This window comes from Brassica napus, chromosome C2 (genome assembly GCF_020379485.1).
Source record: "Brassica napus cultivar Da-Ae chromosome C2, Da-Ae, whole genome shotgun sequence".
In the NCBI taxonomy this organism is placed as follows: Eukaryota; Viridiplantae; Streptophyta; class Magnoliopsida; order Brassicales; family Brassicaceae; genus Brassica; species Brassica napus.
Window position 1 is genome coordinate 37,447,906 of NC_063445.1, and position 26,875 is coordinate 37,474,780.

Below are 26,875 nucleotides of genomic sequence, written 5' to 3' on the forward strand. Positions count from 1 at the left end.
TAAAACATTTTAAGTGGTTTATATTCGATATTAGAGATAAGCCGATCTAGGGTTTCTCATCGGGTGTTAAAACTTAGCCAAACATTTATTCAAGCTCGTTGAGACATGATCTAGAACATAGACCACTCTTAGTAGAACAACCCACTGTCGTGGCGCTGTTCCCTTTGCGGTTCGACCTTGACGGCTAAACGGTCGTTTGGATCAAGGGTCGATCGCAAGCTATAGAGATCATGTCCGATGGGTTCACTGAACACTCTAATATCTACTTTCGCTCACTAGAGATGCTTAGCTCATTCATTCGATATCATGTAAACTACTACACGGTTAGTGAGTGATTGAGCCTAAGATCTAGCAGTAAGTGATCAGGTTAGGACTAGCATTAAGAACTAGAATGAACGAAGAAACAAAAGAGTTGCTTATTTATGTTTAGCCTCGCGATTAACACCCTAGAACCCTAGACAAGCTAGCCGACTACCCAGCCATAACACAAGATGAACAAGACATGATAACTGAATAATACTGCATGTAAATCAAAGGTAAAACAATGGGGTTCAGGATGATCTTCTCTGTCAAGAAAAGGAGCCGTCTCCCTTACAACAGCAATATCCAAGAATAAGGTCTAGGTCTCTTGCAAAAACTAGCGTCCTCAAATAAAATAGATAGGGGCCGCTTTTATATGGAGGCGCCCCTAGACTTCAAAGTCGAGAATCGGCAACTAGGGCAAATCTTTGGAGGATATGGAAACTTCCATAATTATCGAGAACAATCGTCTGGCTGTTCCTGGTAGGATCGACCGTCAGACTGCTCCACGGATTGTTCTTCGGGAGAAATCTCCAATTCTTGCTCCTTTCTTCATGCCTCTTCCTTTAGCTCTTCAATCTTCTCCAGACCTGAAATGACTCTAAAAAGACTAGATTAACTCGATAAAACAATGAAAACAAGTTAGAAATTATATACACAATGATGTCAAAAACACCATATATCAGGTATGCGCAGTCAAAGAAGATGTGCTCACGAGTTTCAGTCTCCTGGTTGCAAAAGATGCACAAAGAACTTATTCTACTGCTCCATGTGGCCATACGATCACCTGTTGACAATCTATTATGAAAAGCTAATCAGGTACAGAAAGCGTATTTTGGAGTTGTGTTCTGAAACCAGACCCACAGATACCAAGACACAGCTGGATCCTCATGCCTAATAAGAATCCAAGTTCTTTTAGTACTGAATTGTGGCCGATATGTGTCTTCCTTTTGCTTTCATAAAGAGATATCATATGTATTGGACATTTTAGATCTTTGATTATCCAAGACTGCTTCAACCATGTTATAAATATCCACCCAGTGTGTTTTTTTACGTCGCGCCACAGCAGGTGCCACTGTTTCTGTAGATTGTATGCCCATCTCGATACAACCACCTGCTCCTATCAGATCAGATAGGCATCCCATGTCTGTCCAAATATCATGCCAAAACGAAGGAGAGAGACCATCTCTGACCTCCATTATGTGAATTTTTTTTTCTCTGTCTCTATATTTCAGTAGTTTGTGCCACATCCAGGACCCCAAAGATGTGGTATCCTTAACAGTCCAGAAGTTCCCTTGCCGAATTAAGTTTAACTGAACCCACTTAACCCATAGCGATGGTTTCAGTGATGTTAAACACCACACAAGTTTGACACAAGTTTGAGACAGCTCACCAAATTTGCTTCTTTTAGTGGTCGTAGGCTATGATATACCATGGATTTGACCCACTTTTATCAATGGTTTATAAGTGTTTTAACTACTAATTATTATATTATAGAGTCTATTTAGTATATTTATAGGATCAGGAGTGATTTGGAAGAAAGTGATGATTTTGGAGCATTTTTGGAGATATTTGGAGTAAGCACCCGATATGACCATTGAGCACGACCATCGGTCGACATTGAAGAGGAATAATCGATCGATGTTCACATCTTGACATCGATCGACAGCGAAGCGCGCAGAAAGCCCGTTTGGTCTCAGTCGACTTAGAACCCAAGTCTTCACCAATTTACAAGATTACCCCTGGCGAGTTTTAACCTAATTATATAAGCTTTGCCAACATGTTAGAGGAAAAGTGTGCTTTCTTGTTTTACTGATTTCACAGCAAAAGGCTTTTAAGATTTCTAGTAGATTGGAGAGAAGATCCAAAGATATTTGTGATTGAAACTCCATTGATATCTATCTATTTATCTAATGCAGTTTTTATACCTTATTGGTGTTATGAATTGCTTGGCCATGTCTGAGTAGTTCTCTTTGTTAGATTTAGGGTTTAAATAGGTTATTAGGGATTAGCCCCAACTATAGATTGCTAAGTTGTGATATTCATCTTTAGGATTATCATTAATGCATGTTTCTAAATTAGCTACCTAGAACTTGCCCTAGGAGTGGTAGACATAAGCGATAACTTGCATCTCACCCTGAATTCATCCTAATTGAGCTAAGTCCTGCTAAGAGTAAGGCAACAACTGATCTAGTGAGCTTAGTGAGCACATTTAACCCGCGCATTAACGCTTGACCAAAGGCGTCGATCGATATTCTAATAGAATAATCGGTCGACGTTTCAGAAAGTGTATCGATCGATATTCCTATAGAATCATCGATCGACACTGGTCATTAGACAAACCCAGAAAGCGAAAGCCTAATGGTTTGTTATTAAGTGTTGAGCTCTATAATATCATGCATACAACTTATCAGGCATCTGTAGGATTATAATCCTAATTACCTGAATAAAAGCCCTAAGTCTAGCTACTTTCATTTAAGTACCAAAACCCCAAGCAATCAATCGAGAAATTAACTTGCTCACAAACCTGTCTTTTACATTCAATAATAATCAACCTAGCTTAATCAACTTAATTAGATTTATTAGGTTCCCTAGCTCCCTGTGAATTCGATCCCTAAGTACTACAACTGAACCTCTTATTTGAGAGAGTAATTCACTCCTTAGGGTAATTTGAGTGAGATCAAATTTGGTGCCGTTGCCGGGGAGCTTTGATCGCTTGATAGATTTAATTCGCTTTAGTCTAGGTTTCTTCTTAAAACCACTTTCTGACACAATTTTTTTTTTTGTCTTTTCAGGTACATGCCCAACAATACCAGAAGCAACAAGGAAAATCAACTACTATTCTCATCAGATTCTGCAAGCTTGGAATGTTCAATCCTCAAAGGAATACGCTACTCATCGATCGACAACAACACTAGTTCGTCGCTTAATTTTTTGTCAGCCATCGTCGACCCAGACACTAGTCTCGTCGACCGACACTCGCTGACCACCGCTGACCGAAGACACTCTTCCGTCGATCGATTACTTCCACCCAACGTCGATCAATTCTTCAGTCCGAACATCGATCGATACTGAGCCATGAGACATGGTTGCGACTTTGATACTTGTACGTGATGAGAAGGAAGACCTGCATGACCCGGAAGGTCATATGCGTAATGCAGCAGGTCAGAGGATATATGCTCACGGGTTGCAATCCCTGAGTCTGATACTAATGCTACAGGAACTACTCTAGCTGCTCGACCCAGAACGTTAGCTGATTACAACCGTCCATATCAGTTCTACACCAACAGATCAGCTATTTGTCCTCCAACTATCCAGAGAGGGGATTTCGAGTTGAAGCCACACTACACACTCGTGGGACAGACACCCTACTATGGGTTATCTCACGAGCATCCTATGGACCATCTGGATAGGTTCGAGGATCTCATATCTGCTATACAAGTCAAAGGAGTCCCTGAGATCTACCTACTTGTTGCTGGAGAGGCTTCGCATTGGCTTAAGCAGTTACCACCAGGATCTCTAACATCCTGGGCCGACATCAAGAATGCATTTTTATGAAATTTCTTTGATGAGTCACGTGTTTTAGAATTGAGGAGCAAGATTGCCACATTCACTCAGGAGCCTACAGAGTCCTTCAGAAGCTCATGGATCAGATTCAAGTCTGACCAGATGGACTGTCCACACCATGGATTCAATGAGGTGCAGCTACTCAGCACCTTTTCTTTAGAGGCAGCGCAATGCAGTATCAGATGGCTCTTGATGCTTCCAGTGACGGGAACTTCAACACCATGAATCCAGAGGAAGCTGTGAGAGTTATTGAGAACGTAGCATCCAGCAACAACACCAAGAACACTGATTTTAAGAGGAAGAGATCTGCTTCCATCCTTGGGAATGACCAGATGGATGAAGTCAGAGCAAAGCTGGACAGTGTTCACAAGCTTCTCAGGAAGCAGGCTTGCTTAGTAGAGGATGCAGAGGCTGTAGACACAGAGGAAAAAACAGAAGTAGAAGAAGATGTGAACTTCATGGGAGGAACTGGATTTTAGAGGTTTGGAAACCAAAATGGAAACTTCTAAGGACAGAGAAGTAATTTCAACTAGAATTCGCAGCAACAAAACCCTACATCAACAACTACAACAACAACATGAGTTATGGAAACTCATTCAACCAGAAGCCACCACCACCTACTCAGGAGAGCAAGATTGAGGCGATGCTCGATAAGGTTCTTGAGGGACATCAGAGCATGACGGTGGACTTCAATGGGAAGATTGATTCTGTCTACTCCAACCTAAACACAAAGTTTGAAACTTTGAGCACTAATGTGAAAAAGCTGGAGATGCTAGTTGTTCAGACAGGAGAAGCTGTTAAGAGGCAAGAGGCCTTAACAAGAGGAGTAGGAGATGATGTGATGAAGCACCATGTGAATGCCATCATAGATGATGATTTCTGGCAAGTGGTGAAGCAGGAGAAGTTGGAAGAAGGAGATTTCGAAGTAGAAAGCTCGATGAGTTTCGGCGGATCGCATTGGTGTCGATCGACCCTAGACTTCGAACATTGATCGACGGACATGAATCAGAATCGATCGACGGGCTCTCAAGAGCATCGATCGACGACACCTACGGAGTCGACCGCATCTTGCAATGTCGTGTGGATTATGACTCACGAGAAGTTTGCAGCAAGACACCCACATCCACCCAGCCCTGTTTATGTCAATATCGATCGGCACACTGGTCCTGTCATCAATCGACAGAGAGAGACCGCCATCGATCGACAACCTCCAGCGCCCATCGATCGAGGCGCACCTCTCACATACCAAGTGTAGATGCCAAAGATAGACGTCGCGCATCTCAGTGTACTTAGTACACAACCCAAACCTTCAGAGACCACCAGCACTCATTCAGATGATGCAGCAGAGCCTATTGAGGTTGATAAGGCTCCTATGGGGAGAACCTTGAGGAAGAGAAAAGGAAATGTTGCTAAGCATCTGAAAAGGGAAGCTAATGAGAAGGAGACGGAAAGTTTCCAAAAGAGAGTCTTCAGGATTCCATTAGAAAAACCATTCGAGTAGGCCTATTTTACCCACAGATTGTGGATGTTCTTCAGAGACACCAGAGAAACTGAAGAGGACAATAGGACAATGTTCTGTGAGGCCAGAGAAAAGATGAAGAATAGGATTACACTAAAGAAGAAGAGTGATCCTGGGAAGTTTGCAGTATCATGCACGGTGAAGGGTATTGAGTTCCCACATGCACTGTGCGACACAGAAGCATCAGTCAGCATCTTGCCTAGGGTTATGGCAGACCATTTGGGTCTGAATGTGGAGCCTTTCAAGGAGTCATTCACTTTTGTGGATTGTTCTCAGAGAAGCTCAGGAGGAATTGTAAGAGACCTAGAGGTGCAGATTGGTAATGTCCTAGTTCTAGTTGATTTCCATGTCTTGGATATCATACTGAATAGGAATTCTTCTCTATTGTTTAGGAGAGCCTTCTTGTCAACAGTACGAGAAGTGTGCAACATGCAAACCAACCAGCTGTGCCTGACGCTCATAGATCCACATGTCTACTACACCGGGTCTAGGGCAGCCTCCGGGCTCCAGAAACGACCTTCGGATCCCCACGACACCTCTGGGTCCCAACAACGTCTCCGGGTTTTGAAGCAATTCCACAGTTCCGTTGAATCCCAGGATCCAGCTATTGAATCTCCGGGTCCGTAAGAGAGACCTCCTATCTCTTGGGAAAAATTCACGAGTAACCCATCTACGGAAAGTGGAATGTGATGCATCCCTATACTCCAAGTTCACTAACCTAACACATCTGTTTCCGTCTGTAAGTCTTCCCAAGGGTAGCTGGACGATGCATTAGAAGACGCTCCCAGGTTTTGATAACGGAAGACACTGCTCCAAAAAGCCTACTTAGCAATCAACTAGAGTCTACCCGATAAAGGCGACTTCGAGTCGAAAAGATATACGAGAAGGTCCTCTTGAAGGTCTACACAACCATCACGTTCCTGGACAAAAGTTCAACCAGCCTACAGGTTCCAGGATGGAAGTCCATCCGACATTTAAGTTCTAGGACGAAATTCCGTCCAGCCTCCGGGTTCCTAGAAGAAAGTCTATCCAGTCTCCTAGTTCCTGGACGAAAGTCCATACAACCTCTGATTTATGAAGAATCGTATCCACGAGCCATGAGTTTCAGAAGGATGTATCTTTAAATCTTCAGACTCTGGGAAAACATGTCCATGATCCTCCATGTTCCAAAAAAGCACGACACAAGGCCATCCTAGCATTGATTGTAGCCAACCTCCGGGGGCAGACTGCAATATTACATAGTTGAGAGTGGCCAAGAATCAATGGCAGAGTTCAACTAATGGTTCCGCCTTCTTTATTCGGCATGGGTACTACTGCTCACCACAAACAACATGTCCAAGAGTTCTACTCTGGTACAAAAACCTGAAAGAAAGTCCATTACAGATTTTGCAAGCTCAAGAGGCGCAAGCAAGGCCAGCAGAATCAAGCATGAGGATCCTCAGTTTCGGCCTCCGGTCTTATTAAACCTTATCATCCCCCTAATCCTTAGCCTCGCCAAGATTCTCCCTCTCAGAATTCCTGGGTCCTGACCCATACACTCCTCCTCACGATTCATGGAACCAGAGAGCCTCAAGAAATGCAAACTGATGTCCTGCCTGAACTAAGGCCGAGTATAGCTACAGAAGCAGCACAAGTATCTTGGGTATGAGAAGAAGCATCACCCTTTATGCAGACGTTCCCGTCTTCTCCATCTTACTTGCGGCCAACTCCGACCAATTCCCACCATGGGGGCAACGTCTCATCTTTATAAAGGAGAAGAAGAAAGTCGTACAGACTCAACTTGATCCTGCCCTTAGAGCATTTACTAGGTCCTGCATGATGGTTTTCCTGATAATCCACTTCCAGGCCATCAGAATCAAGGGTACAACTACATCCATGTGACCGTCCTCACTCATACAAAACACATGCCCACTGAAGCATGTGTACCACATGTCTGTGTCGAATCAAGGATTATTGCCCATTCTCCAGGCCGTACATCTCCAATCAGGCTGTGAATCCTTTCAGACCGAGCACAAGTACATCCAAGCATACTCGATAAGAAAGTTTGAAGACCCTGGCTACGAGCCGTTGTCCTACTCCAAATTCAACAAGGAGCTTGATACCATAGTGAAACTCACGAAGTCCTATGAAGAAAATCATGCTATTTCCTGCTTTCAAACATGAAACCAGAAAATAAGGGGTAAACTGTTGGGAAAAATTATTCCACGAAGAGATTACTCCAGCTTCCTGCTTCCAGGTTCTTACTTCCAGGTCCCGGGTTCCTCCCTCCGGCTTCCAGGTCCCTACCCCCGGGTCTGGGTCCTGCCTCCAGCTTCCAGGCCGAGTGATTTATCCTGCCTTTGGACAAATGAAAATCTTCCTTTAATAAAGTACCAGCTTGGAAAAGAAGGAGTCTCCCTAGATCCGAGAAAAAGAGGAAGTATTCCAATACATATGACCTCCCTTAAGAAAAAGGGAAATATTCTATTATCTAAGGATATCATGAATATTTTAAAATCCTAAGAGGGAGGCACGATCTCCACTATAAATATAGGTTTCTAAACCTAACGAAAGGAGAGAGACGTCCATGACCAAAGCTCACCAATTCTACAGTCGTGAAGGCAAGGTTTCACACCTAGAAGACTATCTTCATCAACATGCTCATAACCGACGAATCTCTGTAATTACTCTTAACCAGATGAAGATATATGCTCACTGCAGCACGTCTACAACTCGACTTACTGGCTCAGGCCACAATCTCCAGCTCATCAGCAGGGTCCCTCCATGCTCACTGAAGAACATCGACACATCATGCTCACTGCAGCATACCGACAGGTCTACCATCTGTTCCGGCCATGTGCCCTCTAGAACAGATGGCTCCTTCCCACTAGAGCTACGTGCTCCCAAGGCTACGTGCCCACTAGGCCATGTTCCCACTAGAGCCACGTGCTCCCAAGGATACGTCCCCATCTAGGCTTCGTGCCTCAATCAGCCTATGTGCCAATCTAGGCTACGCGCCTCCACCAATACATAAACTACGAACGGCTTGATTCCTCACTGATGGGTACGTAGGCAATCCCCACTGAAGGATGCAGCTAAAAATCCAAACACCTTCCATGGTCCCGTGCGTAGATACCCAAGGACCGACCCTGGTAGCTGGAACCATCAACTACAAATCAAAAGGCAACCAAGGACCGACCCTAGTAGCCGGAACCATCAACTACAGATTTTGAGGCACCCAAGGACCGACCCTGGCAGTCGGAACCATCGATCATAGATAAAGAAGACCTTGTGATCTTCAATATCGATAGGCGGCCCCCGCCTAACGACCAATCTCCCCTGCTGCTACTAAGGCACCGACGACCTATACTGGCCCATACCCATATGGCTGTATCCTAAGAGCAGGATATCCTGGTTTATCAACTATCGAAGCAGGAAAATACACTCAACGACATGTCTCCTTCCTCCTATCATTCCGTAGAGCTGAGCACGGATCGCTTGTACACAAGAATACCCTAACAAAAGGGGGCTACAAAGAGCCATTATTCAAAACAAGGAGATTCATCAAAAGCCAGAGTTTCAGAAACAAAAATCATTCAGAAAGAAGGATCCTCCGAGAATCAGACCCGACAATGATCTCAGGGAGGGAACCCGAGAGAAATTCCCCGACTGCTGGTCGGTCCCCCCGGACAGGAACATATGTCGACGATACTCTTCTTCTGGATCCCAATGTTCCAATCGCTTCTCCAGCCATTCCTTCATGAGCTCCCATCTTGCCGACGCCTTCACTTGCTGAATCAACAGATCCCGGTGAGGCATCATGTTTTACACCTAACTACGAAGAAAGAACACCTCACCAATTAACCTCCGATGAGCATCCACCAGTGGGTCGTGATTAGGCACAGCTTCAGCACCTGTTGACGAGGTGGAAGATAAGCCATTAACCAATGTAGTAGCCCTTGCTAATCTTGGTGGAGGGGTATAGAGAGGACTCCTCTTCCGAGTTTTAACCTTCTGGTGCTCCTCATAGATGGCCGACACCGGGAGCCTAACCACGTTCCCTGGAAAAAGCAACGTTGGGAATAAGAAAACGGAATACTATCAGGTAAAAACTAAGAGGGGAAGGCTTACCCCAAACGCGGCTATGACGCAAGGCCTCCTTGCTCACCAGAAAAGTTACCCATCGAAATCGCCGAGGAACACCCATTATAAGCTTCGCTACTGCTTCTCCTGCAAAGGAAACCTGACAAGACACGTCTGATAGCAAGAACGAAACCCAAAAGGAATGGTAAAACTCAAGGATCGAACAAGCAGAAGAACTTACCAACAGTACGCCAGGACGTGGGATAACCAACAGGTTTCTGGATCTTCACGAATACATATTGATTGCTCCAGCCATCCCCGAAGGGATAGTTGCCCCTAATACCCTTGAAGGTTCCTCGACTAAAGGAGTGCCATCGCGGGATTGGAGATGCTAGAACCCTGCTTTGTTCACCACAGGGGAAAAGTAGTACGAGTATAAAACCTCGTGTACCCCGACGGAAAACCCATGAAGTTCTCTGAGTACTTGGATAGTCATTAAAGTCCTCCAAGTGAGGGGAGTAAGTTGAGAAGAACAGAAACCAAAGAAAGAGGATACTTCGCCTATAAGGGAAGGGATAACGCCCCGGGAGCCTGCATCCAGATATGCATCATAGATAGCTATCTCACTTGCTCCTCCATCTGGAGCACGCTCGAACTCAGACGGGCTCCTCATCCCCACTGAAGGATGAATCGCATATTTCCTCCGCATATTAGCAAGATCTCCTTCTCGGATCTCGGAACGGGGACGTCTCAGGGGTGCCATCGGGACCGCCTCACTGTCAGCCTCTGGAACCCCTCCCCAAGAAGGGATGGGAGATGAGAAAGGATCGGTGAAAAGACAATGTGGCCATGGACGGCCACCCACGAGTGAGGACGGAAACTCAAGCAGTTCGGGATTCATCTTTATCAACCAGAAGTCAGCGCTGGAATTGGGTTGACGCTGATTAGAGGATATCGCGAGCCCTTATATACATCCGGGATTGCCAATCCGCGCAGAGCCAGAAAAGAAAATAGGGATGTTTCCAAATATCTCAGAGAATCTCTGGCATAAACGACAAGCATTAAAAAAGGAAACTTTGTCCTTGCGAAATAAAGGGAAATCCTCCCTGAAAATGGAAGTTTCACAAAAACTACATATCTCCAAGAGAAGAATCGACTCGAGTATCCCTAGAACTATCCGGACATGCCTCTATGCATCGCGCTCAAATACGCAGGCCTCTTCTTCGGAAATCACCAGAGCTCCAGGCTCCGCCGTCTCCAAGACACCATCAGAAGCCCCGACCTTCTCCATCTTTGACAAGACATCAGCGGTTCAAGAAAGATAGCGCAAGACCCCGGTCTGTTATCAGGGAACCGGTCCTCCCCCGGGTTCAGAATGTGGCTCCTGCCTGAGAGGAACCCATGATAGCAGGATTACTGGAGCGATGTCCTGCCTAGGGAAATCCTGCTGAGAATGAGCAACTCCGGTTGACTTGTGTGCATAGGTTATTCCCCGAGTTCGATGACGAAATCCAGCAATAAGGGGGAAACTGTTGGGGAAAATACTCAGGTATGGAATTCCTCCAGACCCCAGGCAGTACACTGGCCTCTGGGTCGCCGGTAGGAGACACCCCGGGTCCCCTCCAGGAAGTACTCCGGGTCCGGTCCCAGGGTCCACTCCCTTCCTCCGGGAAAAAGGAAAACTTACGATAGAGTGAACCTTCCATATTTCCGAATATGGAAGAGTTTAACATACTCCAACTGACTAAAGGCCGACCTAAAACAACTATATAAGGGGAGCCTAAACCCTAAAGCAAGAGACCGACACTTCGAGACTTAGTGATTAGAGCTAGGCGGCTAGAACTAGGGTTCTTACTCAAAACTGTTGTAGTCCCAGCTCAAAAGATCAATAATACATCTCTTTTAGTCTAAATTCATGCAAACTCTCAATACAACTCACGAAATCAAATCCTTGTCCATCGTTCTGTGGTACTCACAAAGATCCTACACAAAAATCTCCTAACATCTGGAACATATCTAACATTCTGCAGAAGAACAGTTGTGCCGTCTTCATTCTTTATCTTGACAGTACCGACTCCCTTTACTTGAGCAAGTGTATGATTCCCCATTCTCACACTTACTCCTTCTTTGTTTGAAAACGTTTCAAACAGTTCTCTTCTTGGGGTCATATGAACTGTACAACCTGAGTCAACGAGCCATCTTTCATCCCTGTCTTCATTTGTCTTGAAGCTTGCTTCTGAGACCAATAGCATAACATCATCATTGTACCTTCTCTCATCTGCTGTAGTTTCTCTCTACCAACAGAATGCTCATCTGGCTTGATTCCTTTATTCCATCTTGAGCATTGTTTCTTGAGGTGACCTTCTTTACCACACTTCCAGCAAGTGTGTTCTTCTTGAGCTGACTTAGACCCAACTCTTTCTTTTCCTATAGCTCTCCTTTCTCTGTTATCTGAATTTTCGTTCTCCCCACTGAACAAATCATTTTCTTCTTCTCTTGTTGTTTGTTCTTCAATCTTTATGAACTCACACTCTTTCATATATTGCGCTCATCACTTTCCCTAAGCTTAAGGGTCCTTCGCAATATTCCAGAGTATCTTTGAGCTGAGCAAATCGACTTGGGAGCGACATAAGCAGCAAAACTGCTTTAACTTTATCAGATACAATGACCTCTAACTTGTCTAGTTCCAAAACTATATCTAGAAACTCGTTTATATTCTCATTTAGAGGTACCTTTTCATTCCTCTTATACCCATAATGTTTCTTCTTGAGATATAAACGCCTAGATAGTAGTTTAGACATGTAGAGCTTATCCAGAACTTGTATCATACATGCTGCTGTCTTCTCTTTCATAAACTTTCCCAAAATATGATCTCCAACACTTAGTATGATAACAGATCTGGCCTTCTTCTCTTTCGGAGACAACAAAGGATCTTCCTTGTGTTCTTCACTTGTTCCTTCTTGTTGGAGAGCGATTTGACAATCCTCCTCAAGGCCCATCGAACAACAGGATCTGGCCCGTTAGCATTGATAATCCAACCAGGGCCGGTTTAGTTGACGGAACGATCAGTTGGAACGATCGATCAGCCCGATTCATTAAGTCAACTAAGTCTTTTATTTGATGTCGGCTCGACGAACCTTCGTTCTACCCGAAAGCCCAACACGGATGGAACTGGGCCAGGCCTCTAGGGCGAATTAACTTTAGGGCGAACGAAGAGAAGACAAACCAAGGCTATAAAGGGAAAAGAGAAAAGACGGAAAGGGGATCCGCAAACAGACACTAAGACACTGACGCCAAGATATAGGGTTTACGACCGATCGCTCTGCTTAGTGTTTCCGTCGAAGTCTTTCAACAAAGCTCCAACCTTTTTCCTTCTTTCCTTAATCTCTTTGTAATCTCGTTCGTTTATCTCATATTTTGAATAAAACATCTTTGTAAGACCCATAAAACCGAGTTCATCTCATTATCATTCGATCTACCAAACTCGTATTCAACATTTGGCGCCCACCATGGGGCCTTTACAGAGTAACGTTCACAAATTCAGTATGAGTCCCGACGATACACCCGCTAACGGCAACCGACTGTCGGCCTCTGTTACACCGGCTTCCGATTCTCCGGTTGCCCCGAACCCATCCGTTCCCGAGATGCTGCAGGCCATCATGGCACGTTTCATTCAACAAGAAGAAACCAACAAAGCTACGAGCAACCGTCTGGCCGCACTCGCCGCCGCCCTCGGAACCCTAGATGGCGAAAACGACAGAGCGGAAACGGCAAGAAGAAGGTTGTTCGCAACCACAAACCCTAACCTTGGAGTCGAACAACCAACAGATGAAGCAAACCCTATGAACAGCGAGATTGCACAAACGACCGACAGCTCAGGCTCTCTGACTACCCGCCAGATCGCCGATCTGCAACTCTCATTGCGGGACATCCACTCTAAGATACATCATGTCAAGGCATCCACACCAGAGATCGAACGCGTTCTCGCCACCACCCAGCGAAACCCTTTCACCCAGCGGATAACGAAAGTCAAGATCAGGAATACGGAGAAACTCTGTATCCCTCCATACAAGGGAGATTCAGATCCGACTGATCACATGACCGCTGTCAACATCGCTATGGGTCGAAATCACTTCTCTGAGGAAGAAAGAGACGCGGGCCTCTGCCAACTCTTCGTCGAGAGCCTCTCCGGACCGGCCCTAAGTTGGTTTTCCCATTTAAAAGAAGGCTCAATCGATAGCTTGGACGACCTGTCCGCTTTTTTCCTCAAAAACGACATCATGTGGTCCCGTCAAGGAACATCCATGGCCGACCTATGGAAGCTATCCCAGTCGCAGAACGAAAGTCTCAAGGACTTTATGAAAAAAATTTAAGGGAGTACTATCAAAGGTGCCTACCCCGGATCACACCACCGTCGAAGCCTTGACCAACGCGCTTTGGATTAACTCCAAGTTTCGAGACTATTTCGGGATTAACCCAACTATAACCATCGAAGATGCTCTGCACGATTCAAAGAACTTTATCAAGATGGACGAAGACAAGCAGCAGGCTCTAAAGCCAACGACATTAAAGACATCGGACGCCCAAGAGCCACGACAGCACGCACCTTACAAAAAGAAAGGACCCGTCTATGCCATCTCCGAGGACGATCAACCAGGTATAGTCTCTGCGGTACGAGAACCAGGGTGGAACGTATGGGAATGCGATACCGAAGGAAAAACACAGCAGTCCCGCAAGCCCGTACCCGCCAACCCTAAGAGCTCATACGACCAGAACAAGTTCTGCAAGTACCATGATATGAGAGGTCATGACACCAGTGCAGACACCTCTAAAAGGCATGGCTCGCCTCCACCAGCGACGGTCGCACCGAGGTCGAACCACCGAAACCGAAAACGACAAAAAATGGTAAAAGTTGGAGTAAGAGTAAGGACAAGAAGAAAAAGTCCATCGAAAAGAAGGAAGAAGACTCCCCTCCGGCATATGATGGCGACCAATCGCATCACGAAGAGGAATCAACCTCTGACAAAGAAAAACCAAAAGCTCGGCGAAAGATATTCACAATCCGAGCCACGCCGTCCCCTGCTCCATCCACAACGGCAAAGCCAGAGGACGATCTAAGTCAATCGCTCAACCAAAAATCAGGGCAGACAATAGAAAGCCTCACTCCCACCAATGGCACGCTTATGGAAGTCGACGGTGCACCACCTAGGACCAGTTGTTCCGTAGGAAAGCTCAATGCTTCAGATGCTCGACACATACTAGAAGCCAAGAGAAAGGACCCACTCCACCGGCAAGACGAACTTAAACAGGAGCTCTGGTCAAACAATCAGTCTGATGGTATCGAGACGACCGATCTCCGAGTTAAGTTCAACTCGAAGATCCCAGATCTTCGCGAAAAACACAAACGATGCAAGACCGACCATTCTAAAGCGGAACCAGAGCTGATCTCCCCGTATCAACGCAAGACTCAAGACCTGCGTACGCGTCTCAATTCCCTTAGAGCCGAGCGAACGGCACGACCCGAGAAAGAGCATTAAGAGCAATTTCAGCGCTTGAACGTGATCATGGGAGGATCCCCCCCTGGCAACGATTCTGTCAGATCTGTGAAAGCTTTCCGCCGGAAGGCAATCACAGCTAAGCGCTGGCGCACCACCCCAAAGGCTAACCCTCCAATCACCTTTTCTAACGAAGACTCAGCAGGCGTCCACAAGCCGCACAACGATTCGCTCCTCGTCGACGTCAGAATTAGTGACTGCACGGTCACCAAAGTCCTCGTGGATACTGGCAGTTCGGTCGATCTCATCTTTAAATGAACACTCGTCAAGATGGGAATAAGCCTTGACGACATAGAACCTTCCGCGCGATCGCTAGCATGCTTTAAAGGATCAACAGAAACCATGCTCGGAACGATACGCTTACGGGTGTACGCCGAAGGTATCACCAAAAACGTCAAGTTCTCCGTCATCGATGTTCGAGCTCCGTATAACGCAATCCTAGGCACGCCATGGATCCATGCGATGAAAGCTATCCCTTCCACCTATCACCAATGTATTAAATTCCCTGGTAAAGACGGACAGATCATCACTCTTCGAGGCGACCAAGCAGCTGCTCGAGATCTCCTCGTCGCCGAGATAAAAAACCAAAAGGTGACTTCCCACGTTAAAGCAGTCGCCAAACCAACCCAAAACTGTCCGAGTCGGTGCCCACCTTCCCGATGACACGAAAGACAAGATTGTTTCCTTTCTCAGGGATAACGTCTCTACGTTCGCTTGGTCTAACTCTGACATGAAAGGGATCGACCCCAGCGTCACTACACACGAGCTCAACGTCGATCCAACATTCAAACCAATTCGTCAAAAAAGGCGAAAGCTCGGCCCCAAACGATCAAATGCTGTCAATGAAGAGGTCGACCGATTGCTAAACACAGGCTCCATCACGGAAGTGAAGTATCCCGAATGGCTGGCAAACCCAGTCATTGTAAAGAAGAAGAATGGCAAATGCAGGGTCTGTGTCGACTTCACCGACCTCAACAAAGCATGTCCTAAAGACAACTTTCACCTCCCTCACATCGATCGACTCGTCGAATCAACAGCCGGCAACGAGCTGCTGACATTTATGGATGCCTTCTCTGGTTATAACCAAATAATGATGCATCCAGATGATCGAGAAAAAACCGCTTTCATCACTGACCGCAGGATATACAGCTACAAAGTAATGTCTTTCGGTCTCAAGAACGTCGGCACGACATACCAACGACTCATCAACAAAATGTTCGCCAAGCGATTGGGAGCGACAATGGAAGTATACATTGACGACATGTTGGTGAAATCCCAAAAGGCAATCGATCATATCGACTACCTCAAAAACTGTTTCTTCATCTTGAACAAGTATGGCATGAAACTCAATCCAACGAAATGCACTTTTGGTGTAATGTCCGGCGAATTCCTTTGATACATAGTCACTCAAAGGGGGATCGAGGCGAACCCAAAGCAGATAACTGCCATCCTTGACCTTCCTAATCCCAAAAACAGTCGCGAAGTGCAACGATTGACCATCGCCGCCCTCAATCGATTAATATCACGATCGACCGATAAGTGCCTCCCCTTTTATGATCTGCTGCGCGGCAACAAGAAATTCATTTGGAATGAACGCTGCGAGGAAGCCTTCGAACAGCACAAACGCTATCTCATACCTTTACATTGTCGTCTCCAACGCGGCTGTAAGTAGAGTACTCGTCAAAGATGATCGAGGTGAACAGCACCCGATATTCTATACCAGCCAACACATGACCGACGCAGAAACACGGTATTCAACCCTCGAAAATATGGCACTGGCAGTTATGACCTCGTCAAGGAAACTTCGGCCTTATTTCCAATCTCATTCGATCGTTATCCTGACAATTGAGGAATACTTAGGCTTAGAGGGTGGTGCAAAAATCCAATCACTCGGGTAGACTGTCGAAGTGGGCTATCGAGCTCGGTGAGTACGACGTCACGTTTCAGAGTAAACCAGCTGCGAAATCCCAAGTGCTGGCCAACTTTCTCATTGAGTTAACGCCAAAAATCGAGCAAGATTTACAACTATCCAATGCTACATGGATTCTGCACGTCGATAGATCATCTTCCAACAAAGGTTCTGGGATCGGCATCCACCTCCAATCCCCCACCGGCGAATTGCTCCAGCAATCTTTCCGACTCGGTTTCAACGCATCCAACAATGAAGCAGAGTACGAATCTCTCGTCGCTTGACTACGCCTTGCGCAAGCAGTCCAAGCAAAGTGCATCCACGCTTACTGCGACTCTCAATTGGTCACTAACCAGTTTAGCGGGGACTACGATGCTAAAAACGAGCGAATGGATACTTACCTTAAAGTCGTGCAAGACCTCGCCAAAAATTTTGAATCTTTCCAGCTTACAAAGATTCCCCGTGGCGAAAACGTTTGCGCAGACGCTCTAGCGGCACTCGGGAGCAGCCCAAGAGATCAAGTAAAGCGGACCATCCCGATTCAACAGATTGACAAACCAAGCATCACTCTATCACACGACGAGATCGACCATGTAGTAGCGATCAACGTAACATACGCGATGGATTCATGTGAATCGGCCGATCGACCCGAAGATGCACCGCTCGACTGGCGAACCCCTTTTATCCAGTTTCTCTTAGATGGGTCACTCCCGCAAAACAAATGGGAATCTCGTCGATTGAAAACGAAAAGCGCAAACTACGTCCTCATCGATAGAAGACTACATCGTTGGACCTCGGCCAAAGTTCTGTTGACATGCCTCGGAATAGAAGAAGCATCGCTAGCCATGGTCGAAACTCACGAGGGAGCAGCGGGAAACCATTCAGGCGGCCGGGCGCTAGCTCTTAAAATGAAAAGTCTTGGTTTCTACTGGCCGACTATGATCGCTGATTGCGAGGCGTAAGCACGCAAGTGCGACAAGTGCCAACGGCACGCGTCGAACATATATAGCCCGACCGAATTTCTACGAACTATGACGGCCCCCTATCCATTCATGCGCTGGGCGATGGATCTCATCGGACCAATGCCAAGTTCCAGACAACGAAAATACGCCCTGGTCATGACGGACTACTTCACCAAGTGGGTCGAAGCCAAAGCACTCGTCCACATCACCGACAAAGAAGTCCAAAACTTTGTCTGGAAGAACATCATCTGCAGACACGGCCTTCCCTACGAAATCGTCACTGACAATGGCTCTCAGTTTATTTCCAACAACTTCCGCAGTTTTTTAGAGCGATGGGGGATTCGATTGAACACGGCGCCGCCTCGCTATCCGCAATGCAACAGACAAGCCGAAGCCACCAACAAAACAATCCTCGACAGCATCAAGAAGCGCTTGGACCTCAAGAAGGGTCATTGGGCCGATGAGTTTGATGGAGTACTTTGGTCACACCGAACAAATCTTTGAAGCGCGACCGGTCAAACACCATTCTCTCTGGCATACGGGGTCGAAGCTATGGCTCCGGCGGAAGTCAACGTCACAAGCCTTCGCCGAGCGAAAATGCCACAGAACGAGGAACTCAACAGAGAGATGCTATTTGATGCCTTGGATGTAATCGAAGAGCGAAGAGACCAAGCGCTGCTCCGAATCCAGAACTACCAACACCTCGCCGAATCCTATTACAACAAAAAGGTTCACGCTCGATCGTTGGAACTCAACGATCAAGTCATTCGCAAAGTGTTTGAAAACACGAAGGAATGGAAGGCAGGCAAGTTGGGAACGAATTAGGAAGGACAATACAAGATAGTCGAGGTCGTTAAGCCTGGCGTTTACCGATTGGAAACCTCGACTGGCGAACCAGTACCAGGAGCGTGGAACACCACCAACCTTCGAAAGTACTTTACCTAACCATCCGCCATCAGACGGTAAAAAAAAAACAAAAAAAAAACCTAGCGAATGACTTTACCGTCACTTTCGGTCAGGTCTGAACGAATGACGACACATCACTTGCGTCCAGCTTCAGGCGGATGATACCACGTCACTTCCGCCCAAACACCGAATGAACACGTTCTCGTCACTTTTGCCTCGATCATGGCAAATGACCAAACCGCCATTCGGTCAAATCGAACTACGATTGGATTGATCCCCTTACCGGGGTACGTAGGCAGCTTGCCATCAGGTTCAGCCATACTCAAAAAAAAAAATATATATATATATATATATATATATATATATATATATATATATCGACATATTTCTCATATGAAATGAGATATCCGCAAAGGCGTCATGCGAATACACGTATGCCACTTTCACCCCAACAGAATGGCTACGCATCGCATAACCTAAGTGCGAACGAGTGTTTCGTTCGTCTTACAAGAACAACCCTCGGAACAGACGACCGAGCGGCGCAGATTTGCTATCAGATGAGCAAGCATTGAATGAACAATCGATCAAATCGACTGCGAGACCCCCCGCCTTTCATTCGGTCACCGAGAGGTTTCGCGGTTCGGTTGCAAGCTAGCAAAGCACGCCGCCCTTGCTCCATTTTTAGCTTCAAACGAAACATGCGACCCCCCCCCCCCCCCGCTAAGGAAGCGATAGGATTACTTGCGCGCGTTTCAGTCGCTCACCCGTCGAAGCAAAAAAGGATCTGGGAACACGCGCTTCGTGTTCGTCAACCAGACAACCACAACGCTTTGAGACAACAACGAAGCTTATCTCAAACGATATAAAGAAACAAAAACACCGGATAATGCATTTTGAAAAGTTCAAAACGAAAATAAAGCATCCAAGGAGCAAAGAGTTAAGAGTACAACAACAATTCGAAAGCAGAGTATCGAGGCAATCAAAAGACACAGCTTAGAAGCTGCAACAAAAAGATAAAAGATAAATAATGAAACAACAACAAACGGCTCAGTCGGCTCCGGGGATCAATCTTCGGCGATTGGATCTAAAAAGGCAGCACCGTTCTCCCCCACGGTCATCTCAGAAGACTGACCAATGGAGAGATACTCCTGAATCGAAGCTTCACAAGCAGAGCTCGACGCAGCCATGAACTGCTCGATCACAAGAACGGGAGATCGAAGAGTGGATGCAGCGGCCGGATCAACAATCTCTAAGTTCAAGCCGAACTGGTTCGAACCCTGAAGTCGATCGAGACGGGGGAGAGAGGAGACAGTGAGAACTTGTTCCGTGATATCTTCAACAAAAACTCCCTCCAGTTCTTCTTTGAACTTCGCCTCGTTGGTAGACAACGTCCCCGAAAGATGACCAGTCAAGATGTGAAGCCCCGAATGCATTTGCACCGCAAACAAACCATTCGGTTTTGGTTGGGTATGTGTCAACTCCTCGAAAATCCAAACTGACATCGACACATCAATCTCTGCTGCCATCACCATCAACGCAACAGCGATCCTCATGGCCTCAATCATCAACTGAGTCATTGCTATGTCTCGGCGCGCGCAATAAGAAGTAACCAGACGAGGGATTGGGAACCACAGCCTAGAATCTTTCTGAAAAAAGGACTCATAGACGCATTGAAAGCCAATCAGTGGAGTCCAAGGCCGCTGGTCGAGTCGCGGAATAATGAACTCGATCCCGTACGCTCCATACTCCTTCAACAGCGAAGACACACTTCTGAAGGTCGACTAAGTTGGTAGAACATCACCCCAAATCTGTCCCTGCACTACGGATGGTCGAGCAAACTTCGACGGGAGATCCAAGAGTTGCACAATCGCCCCATCACGACGATAGGAGAAAGGAGTCAATCGGTGAGTCTTCCTCGGCGGGCCAATCGAACGATCGTCAACGCCTCCATCGGGGATTCCGTCGACCTCGGCGGCTCGGTCCCGCCTAATCTCTTTCGCCAAAGAATCACCATCGACTCCTCTCTCTATCACAAGATCGTCGCTTGCCCTAGCTTAAACGATCTCTCTTGCGTCTTCGACAATACAATCGCCATCTCCGTCCTCCCAAGGCAGCTCCCCGGTATCAAAGTTACGATCGATCCGGTCTAAATTCGACTCCAACGATTGTGTACCGATCGATCGATCCGAACTCCGGATATCAAAGTTACGATCGATCCGGTCTGAATTCGACGCCAACGGTTGTGTACTGATCGATTGAACTGTCGGAAGATCCGAACTGCTTATCACTCCCTTCCCTTTCCCGAACTTCGAATCCGATCTCTGAGGCGGAGAAATCACTCGATCGATCGATCGATCAGACAATGGCGAAAGCACCTCTCACGCGACCATCGGAGCAGCGACGAACTCACGGCGGCAGACCGGGAAAACAAAAAAAAAAGGGGGGGAAGGAAGAAAAGATAACTCCTGCAAGGAGCAAAAAGAAAAGGAAGAGAGGAAGGAGGTACCTTTTAGATCTGAGAAGAAGTGAAGAAATGAAGAATGAGGCACCTACTTATAGCAAAGGGGCAAGGTTTTAAAAAAAATCCATTTATTAGGTCTATTAAACCTATATCGGAGCTTCGTTCTCCGCACCACTAGGGTTGTCACTTCTGCGTCAGTTCAAACTATTTGAACGACGGGACCCAACATTCACGATCTCGTGTTGAACGCTCAGGCAAACGGCGACCCCGAAATCTCATTAAGTCGATTGACGATCGATGCGTCTCGGAAGTCAGGTACATTCATCGATCGGCCTGTCGCTGGACAAAGATCGGACTTCCCCAGGTACCAAGATGCTTCAGTCGGTCGGTCGGTCGCCATGAAATACACATGGAAAAGCGAGGCGATCGGTCGACCAATCATCGGACAAGATCAAAAGACTCTCTGCAACGAATTTATATCCACCCGGCGATACTCCTCCAAGTTTAGATGTAACAACGATCAAATAGCTGCAGATAAACGTGTAAAGACACACGACATCATGACGATCGACAAGTAACAAATCGTAGGTAGATCAATCGATTGACCGTAAATGGCCGATCGAAACAAGCCTAACCCCATTATTCTCAAAACCAATTCCTGCAATCCTAATATGAAGAATCGCGATCCTTCGTAAGAGAACTGGGGGGGGGGCTTACTGTTGGAGAGGGATTTGACAATCCTCCTCAAGGCCCATCGAACAACAGGATCTGGCCCGTCAGCATCGATAATCCAACAAGGGCCGGTTTAGTTGACGAAACGATCGGTTGGAACGATCAATCGATCAGCCCGATTCATTAAGTCGACTAAGTCTTTTAATCGACGTCGGCTCGACGAACCTTCGTTCTATCCGAAAGCCCATCACGCATGGAACTGGGCCAGGCCTCTAGGGCGAATTAACTTTAGGGCGAACGAAGAGAATACGTACCAAGGCTATAAATGGACAAGAGAAGAGACGGAAAGGGGATCCGCAAACAGACACTAAGACACTGATGGCAAGATCTAGGGTTTACGACCGATCGCTCTGCTTAGTGTTTCCGTCGGAGTCTTTCAACAAAGCTCCGATCTTTTTCTTTCTTTCCTTAATATCTTTGTAATCTCATTCATTTATCTCATATTGTGAATAAAATGTCTTTGTAAGACCCATAAAACCGAGTTCATCTCATTATCATTCGATCTACCAAACTCGTATTCAACACTTCTGACCTTGAAGACACGACTTTTGCTGCTCCTTTCACCAACGCTGCCTCCATTCTTTCTTTCTCCTTCAGAACATCCATGAGACCCATGGTTTCTAGATGAGAAAATAAGCTTTCTTTCCACAGTGTATAATCTCCAACACTTTCGTACTTCTCCATGACTCCCATCCGTGAGAAAGGCATAGATCTGTGTTTTTGAGAGGTTTGCTCCACAACTTGGAGCTCTGATACCAATTTATGAAGGTAAGACAAGATAAAGTCGCCAGCTTTATGAAACCGAACCGCACTCTCTCTCACTTTGATTATCACTCTTGTGTAAGAAACTTGTGAGGAAGAAAGAGAGTTGTTGTAAGAAAGATAAAACAGAGCAAGAAAGGTAAAGACACAGGGAGATTTAACGTGTTCAGGTCACAATGTGAAACCCTACTCATGCCGGGAACTTTTTACCCCGGAATCCACTAGAATCAACTTATAAAGGGAGCTCACTCCTGAACTTACAAACCCTAATGCTTTACAGCTCAAGCTACTGTCCAAGACTAGTCACTTTCATCTCTACTATCTTTGCTTTTTGTCTACTGCTCTTTCCTCTTTTGACTAAGCATGCTTTTATAGAGACAGAATGTACAGCTTCATCGAAACGGAAACAATTACTTTTGGCGCCAGCTTTGCTTCTTTCAACGACTTAGATGAGATGGGCTTCGACTTGGGTTGGGCCTTGTGGGTTTCTTCTCCAATCAACAGCTCAGATTGCTTGACACTTGTCTTCTCCTCTCAATCTGAAACTCGAAGACAAACTCTCACAATAATGTTTGCATTTTCTTAGAGCATGTTTAATGGAGGGTTCTCACTAAAAAAAATTAATAATCGGTTCTTAAATATCTATTTTTATATTCCGATAAGAACCTCCCTAAGAACCCTCCATTACACATGGTCTTAGAACTTACCGAATACATATTTAAAAGGGACCCACCGTTGTGGGTTCAGCAAGTCTACGAGCTGTCTCTGTGTGCAAAGAAACGGACTTGGGGACCACTGTTCTCTTCTTTAGTGTTTGGCTGAAGAAGACAAAGATAATGTTTTTCTCTGTGGTCGAACATGGTCCTTTGTTTTCGAAACCATTCTCATTTCATCTCCGAGTTCTGGGTACATGGCAAGTTTGAACCTTGGAGCTACTTCGTTCACCAACGAGTCTTGGGTCATTTTCGGCTCCTCCTTAAAACTACGGATTGGCTTCATAAATAAACGGTTTAAACGAGTTGCAGAGGTTAGATAACAAGCTAAGATACTCATTCCTTAGTGTTTTTCGAGATTTTTAATGTAAAGTATTGTTTTGTGTCTGTTTGGTATTTGTAGAAATGGAGGTTTCGTGCTCAGCAAAAGTCAGGAATAGAACAGCTGCAAGCTCGTTCTGCTAAAAGGTGATGACTTTGTTCTCTGTGTATTATTATGTTAAAAGGGAAAAAGTTTTTGAGCTACATGGCTCATTAGTTAGTGATACCAAATTGTTCGATTGAGTTGTATGGTGATTTTGAGATAGATATGATAGGAATTGTGTGGTTCTGGTGGATGATATCTTCATCTAAACCTTAATAAAACTGGGGGTCTCTCTACTTTTGCAGGAGCGAGTCCTTGAGACAGATTCTTAAGCAATATGGAATATCAGAAGAAAGCCCTGAAGAAAATGAGTCTAGTAGTAGACTTGATGACTTAAGCTGTAAAGAAAAGCACGTCGCTGCTGTTCCTTCTTCTGTCATACATGACTCTGAGATGGTATTTAATATAAGCTATGAGGGAGAATATAAATTTCCGTCATCTTATGAAATGTTGATGAATATTGACAGAACACAACTGAGGAGTTACCTCATTTACGCTGGCAAGAGAAACATGGTGAGATTGTTAGCATCACAGAGGATGTTTCAGACCTAAATCACCACAACTGTAAAGAGAAGCATGACGCTGTTCCTTCTGTCTTAGATGACTCTAAGATGGTACTGTAGCAGTTATATTTGTATTTTTTTTGTGTGTTGTCGTGCTGAATTTATTATTTAAATTTCTGACCTTCATTAGTCTTTGAAAAATTTAATGAGTATTGACAGAACACAACTGAGGAGTTACCTGATTTAGGCAGGCAAGAGAAATACTGTGAGACTGTGAGCACCACCGAGGAAGTTTCAGGACAAAATCACCACAGGCTTCCCCATGTACTTTCACTCTACCTCCCTTTCAAAAAGATTTTAGTTTGCTTTCTTACTGTGTTTATACGATGCTTCCGTTGTGTTACTCAAACCCTTCCATTAGGTTCTTTCAGATTCAGATTTCTTAATTATGATTTCCAGCTTGTAACCATGTGTCTCTTTAGTTAAGAACAGGTGCTTTGTTCACTTCTTCTCTGCTTCCAGTTCTTGGTTTCTGCATGTTATGTATTATTGGAACGCTACACGCAATAATCTCCAGTACAACGTCACAGAGTCATCATCATCACGATGGCTCCAAAAAAACAAGGTGGAGAACCGCATTGAGTGATAGGAACGAGCCCGTTGCTTCTGAAGAACATGAGACGTCGCCAGAATACACAGTCAGTTACACAACTTTTCTGAGTAGTATTCGTTTTATAGATTTTTTGGTCGGTTCTTGAAGAAGCTAAGTGCATGCAGGTCAGTTCAACCTATCAGGAAGCAACTAATGAAGTTGATGAAGAATGCAGCAAAGTAGAGCATGAGTACAAGAGATTTCTTTTGGAATGTGGACTGAGCGAATCTGAGGTTCCTAAAAAGTAGTTCTTTAGCAAAACATAAACTCAATTCTGTGTTTGGTTTAAGTTACGACCAGGCGGTTTTGTAGCTTGTTTCAGGGTTTACTCAATGTGATTTTTATTGTGTACATTTTGAAAGGAGGAACAATTGTTGAGCAATATCAAATATGGTCAATTCACGACAACACTATAATAGGCTCGTCGATGTGGCGCAAGATACTAAAACATCGAGATAAAGCAAAAGATATGCACATGTTGAGAGTTGGAGATGGTAATAATGTCTCGTTCTGGTTTGATTCTTAGTGCACTATTGGCCGACTGTATGGCATATTTGGATCTCGTGGATGCATTGATATGGGTGTTTCTAAAACTGAAATAGTGTCTGCAGCTATGGCAACTCAAAAAGCAAAGATGATATAACATTGAAGGATCAATCACTATGGAAACAGAGTAATGACAAGTTCAAGCCTGCTTTCACGACAAAACTCACGTGGGAATTGACTAGAAAGCAAGCACATCCACTACAATGGCCAAAAGGAGTATGGTTTCAGCACAGTATTCCTAAGTTAGCTTTCTTTCACTGGCTTACTTAACTAAACAAGCTGGCGACTGGAGATAGAATGCTCAGCTGGAATACCAACACTAATTCATCATGTGTTCTCTGCCATGACCCTTTCGAAACTCGAGATCAACTCTGTAATGGCCCGGTTCCTGGCCCAAAATTTTCATAAAAGAATGGGCTTCTCTACGGCCCATTTGACAAAAACCTAGGGTTCCCTTCACCATTTCCTATAAAAAGAGATGCAGCCCCTTCTTTTCTCTCATTCTGAAACTTGAGCGAAGCTCTGCACAGATTTAGAGAGACTAGGAAACACTAGCCGTCAAGCTTCTCTTTTTCTTTTCTCTCTTCTTCTCTCACGCCTCTCTCTCTCTCTCCCTATACTTTCTCTCCCCATGGATCTCTTCCTCTCGCCTCGCCGCGAGTCCCCCGAGAGCAAGCCGAGCCGCCGGTGGTGGTGGTGGTCGTCGTCCAAGTGGTGGTGGGGTGATCGTTCGAGTGTGGTGATGGTGGTGGCTGTGTAGTGTTGTGGCGGTGACCAGATCTCGTCTCTCTCTTGTTTACTTGTTCCAGATCTGTTCAGATCTCATCCCCTTTGACTCTTGTTCCAGATCTAGATCCAGATCTAGGCTAAGGTGGAGTGTCTTGAACCCATCTTGTTCTCATGTACTATATACTCCTTTATGTTGGAGTTAGGTTTGATTAGACCATGTTTGAGAGTTAGGATGATAGAACATGGTTATTACTAGGTTGATAGATGAATGGATCATGATGCATAAGAACCCTCATACTGTTAAATGGGACTTAATGAATTGTCTTGTGTTGTTGTGGTGATGATTGATTGGTAATTGATACTTGTATGTTTGGATGTGTAGTCCCTTGAGTGGTTTGTGATTAAAGCTAGGATGCTAGAAAGAAGTGAATGCTAAGATGATAGATGACTACTGATTGTTATTGATACTATAAGTGAAACCTGAGTGTGATGTGTATTGTGTGTGACACCGATAATGGGTGGCGTCTAGTGAATGAGTTCAAGTACGAGTCTAAGTGTAAAGGAAAGTGAATG

General features: G+C 45.4%; 1 protein-coding gene across 6 annotated transcripts; it reads left to right on the forward strand.

The window, feature by feature from the left end:
* Nucleotides 1-23,492: 23,492 nt before the first annotated feature.
* Nucleotides 23,493-25,435, forward strand: LOC111209636. 6 transcript variants are annotated; one of them, XR_007319468.1, is made up of 8 exons: nucleotides 23,500-23,762; nucleotides 23,852-23,916; nucleotides 24,118-24,268; nucleotides 24,340-24,486; nucleotides 24,595-24,699; nucleotides 24,858-24,867; nucleotides 24,966-25,073; nucleotides 25,153-25,435. XR_007319468.1 is itself a non-coding variant. In XM_022709663.2 (7 exons), the coding sequence occupies exons 1-7, from the start codon at nucleotides 23,646-23,648 to the stop codon at nucleotides 25,273-25,275; spliced, it is 921 nt and encodes a 306-aa protein (XP_022565384.1). In that variant the 5' UTR covers nucleotides 23,503-23,645; the 3' UTR covers nucleotides 25,276-25,435. The 6 variants fall into 6 exon arrangements, 3 of the variants coding, with proteins under 3 accessions (XP_022565384.1, XP_048603713.1, XP_022565383.1); XR_007319466.1 differs by having other exon boundaries at nucleotides 23,493-23,762; nucleotides 24,595-24,867; nucleotides 25,153-25,282; XR_007319467.1 differs by lacking the exon at nucleotides 24,858-24,867 and having other exon boundaries at nucleotides 23,499-23,762; nucleotides 24,868-25,073.
* Nucleotides 25,436-26,875: the final 1,440 nt, after the last annotated feature.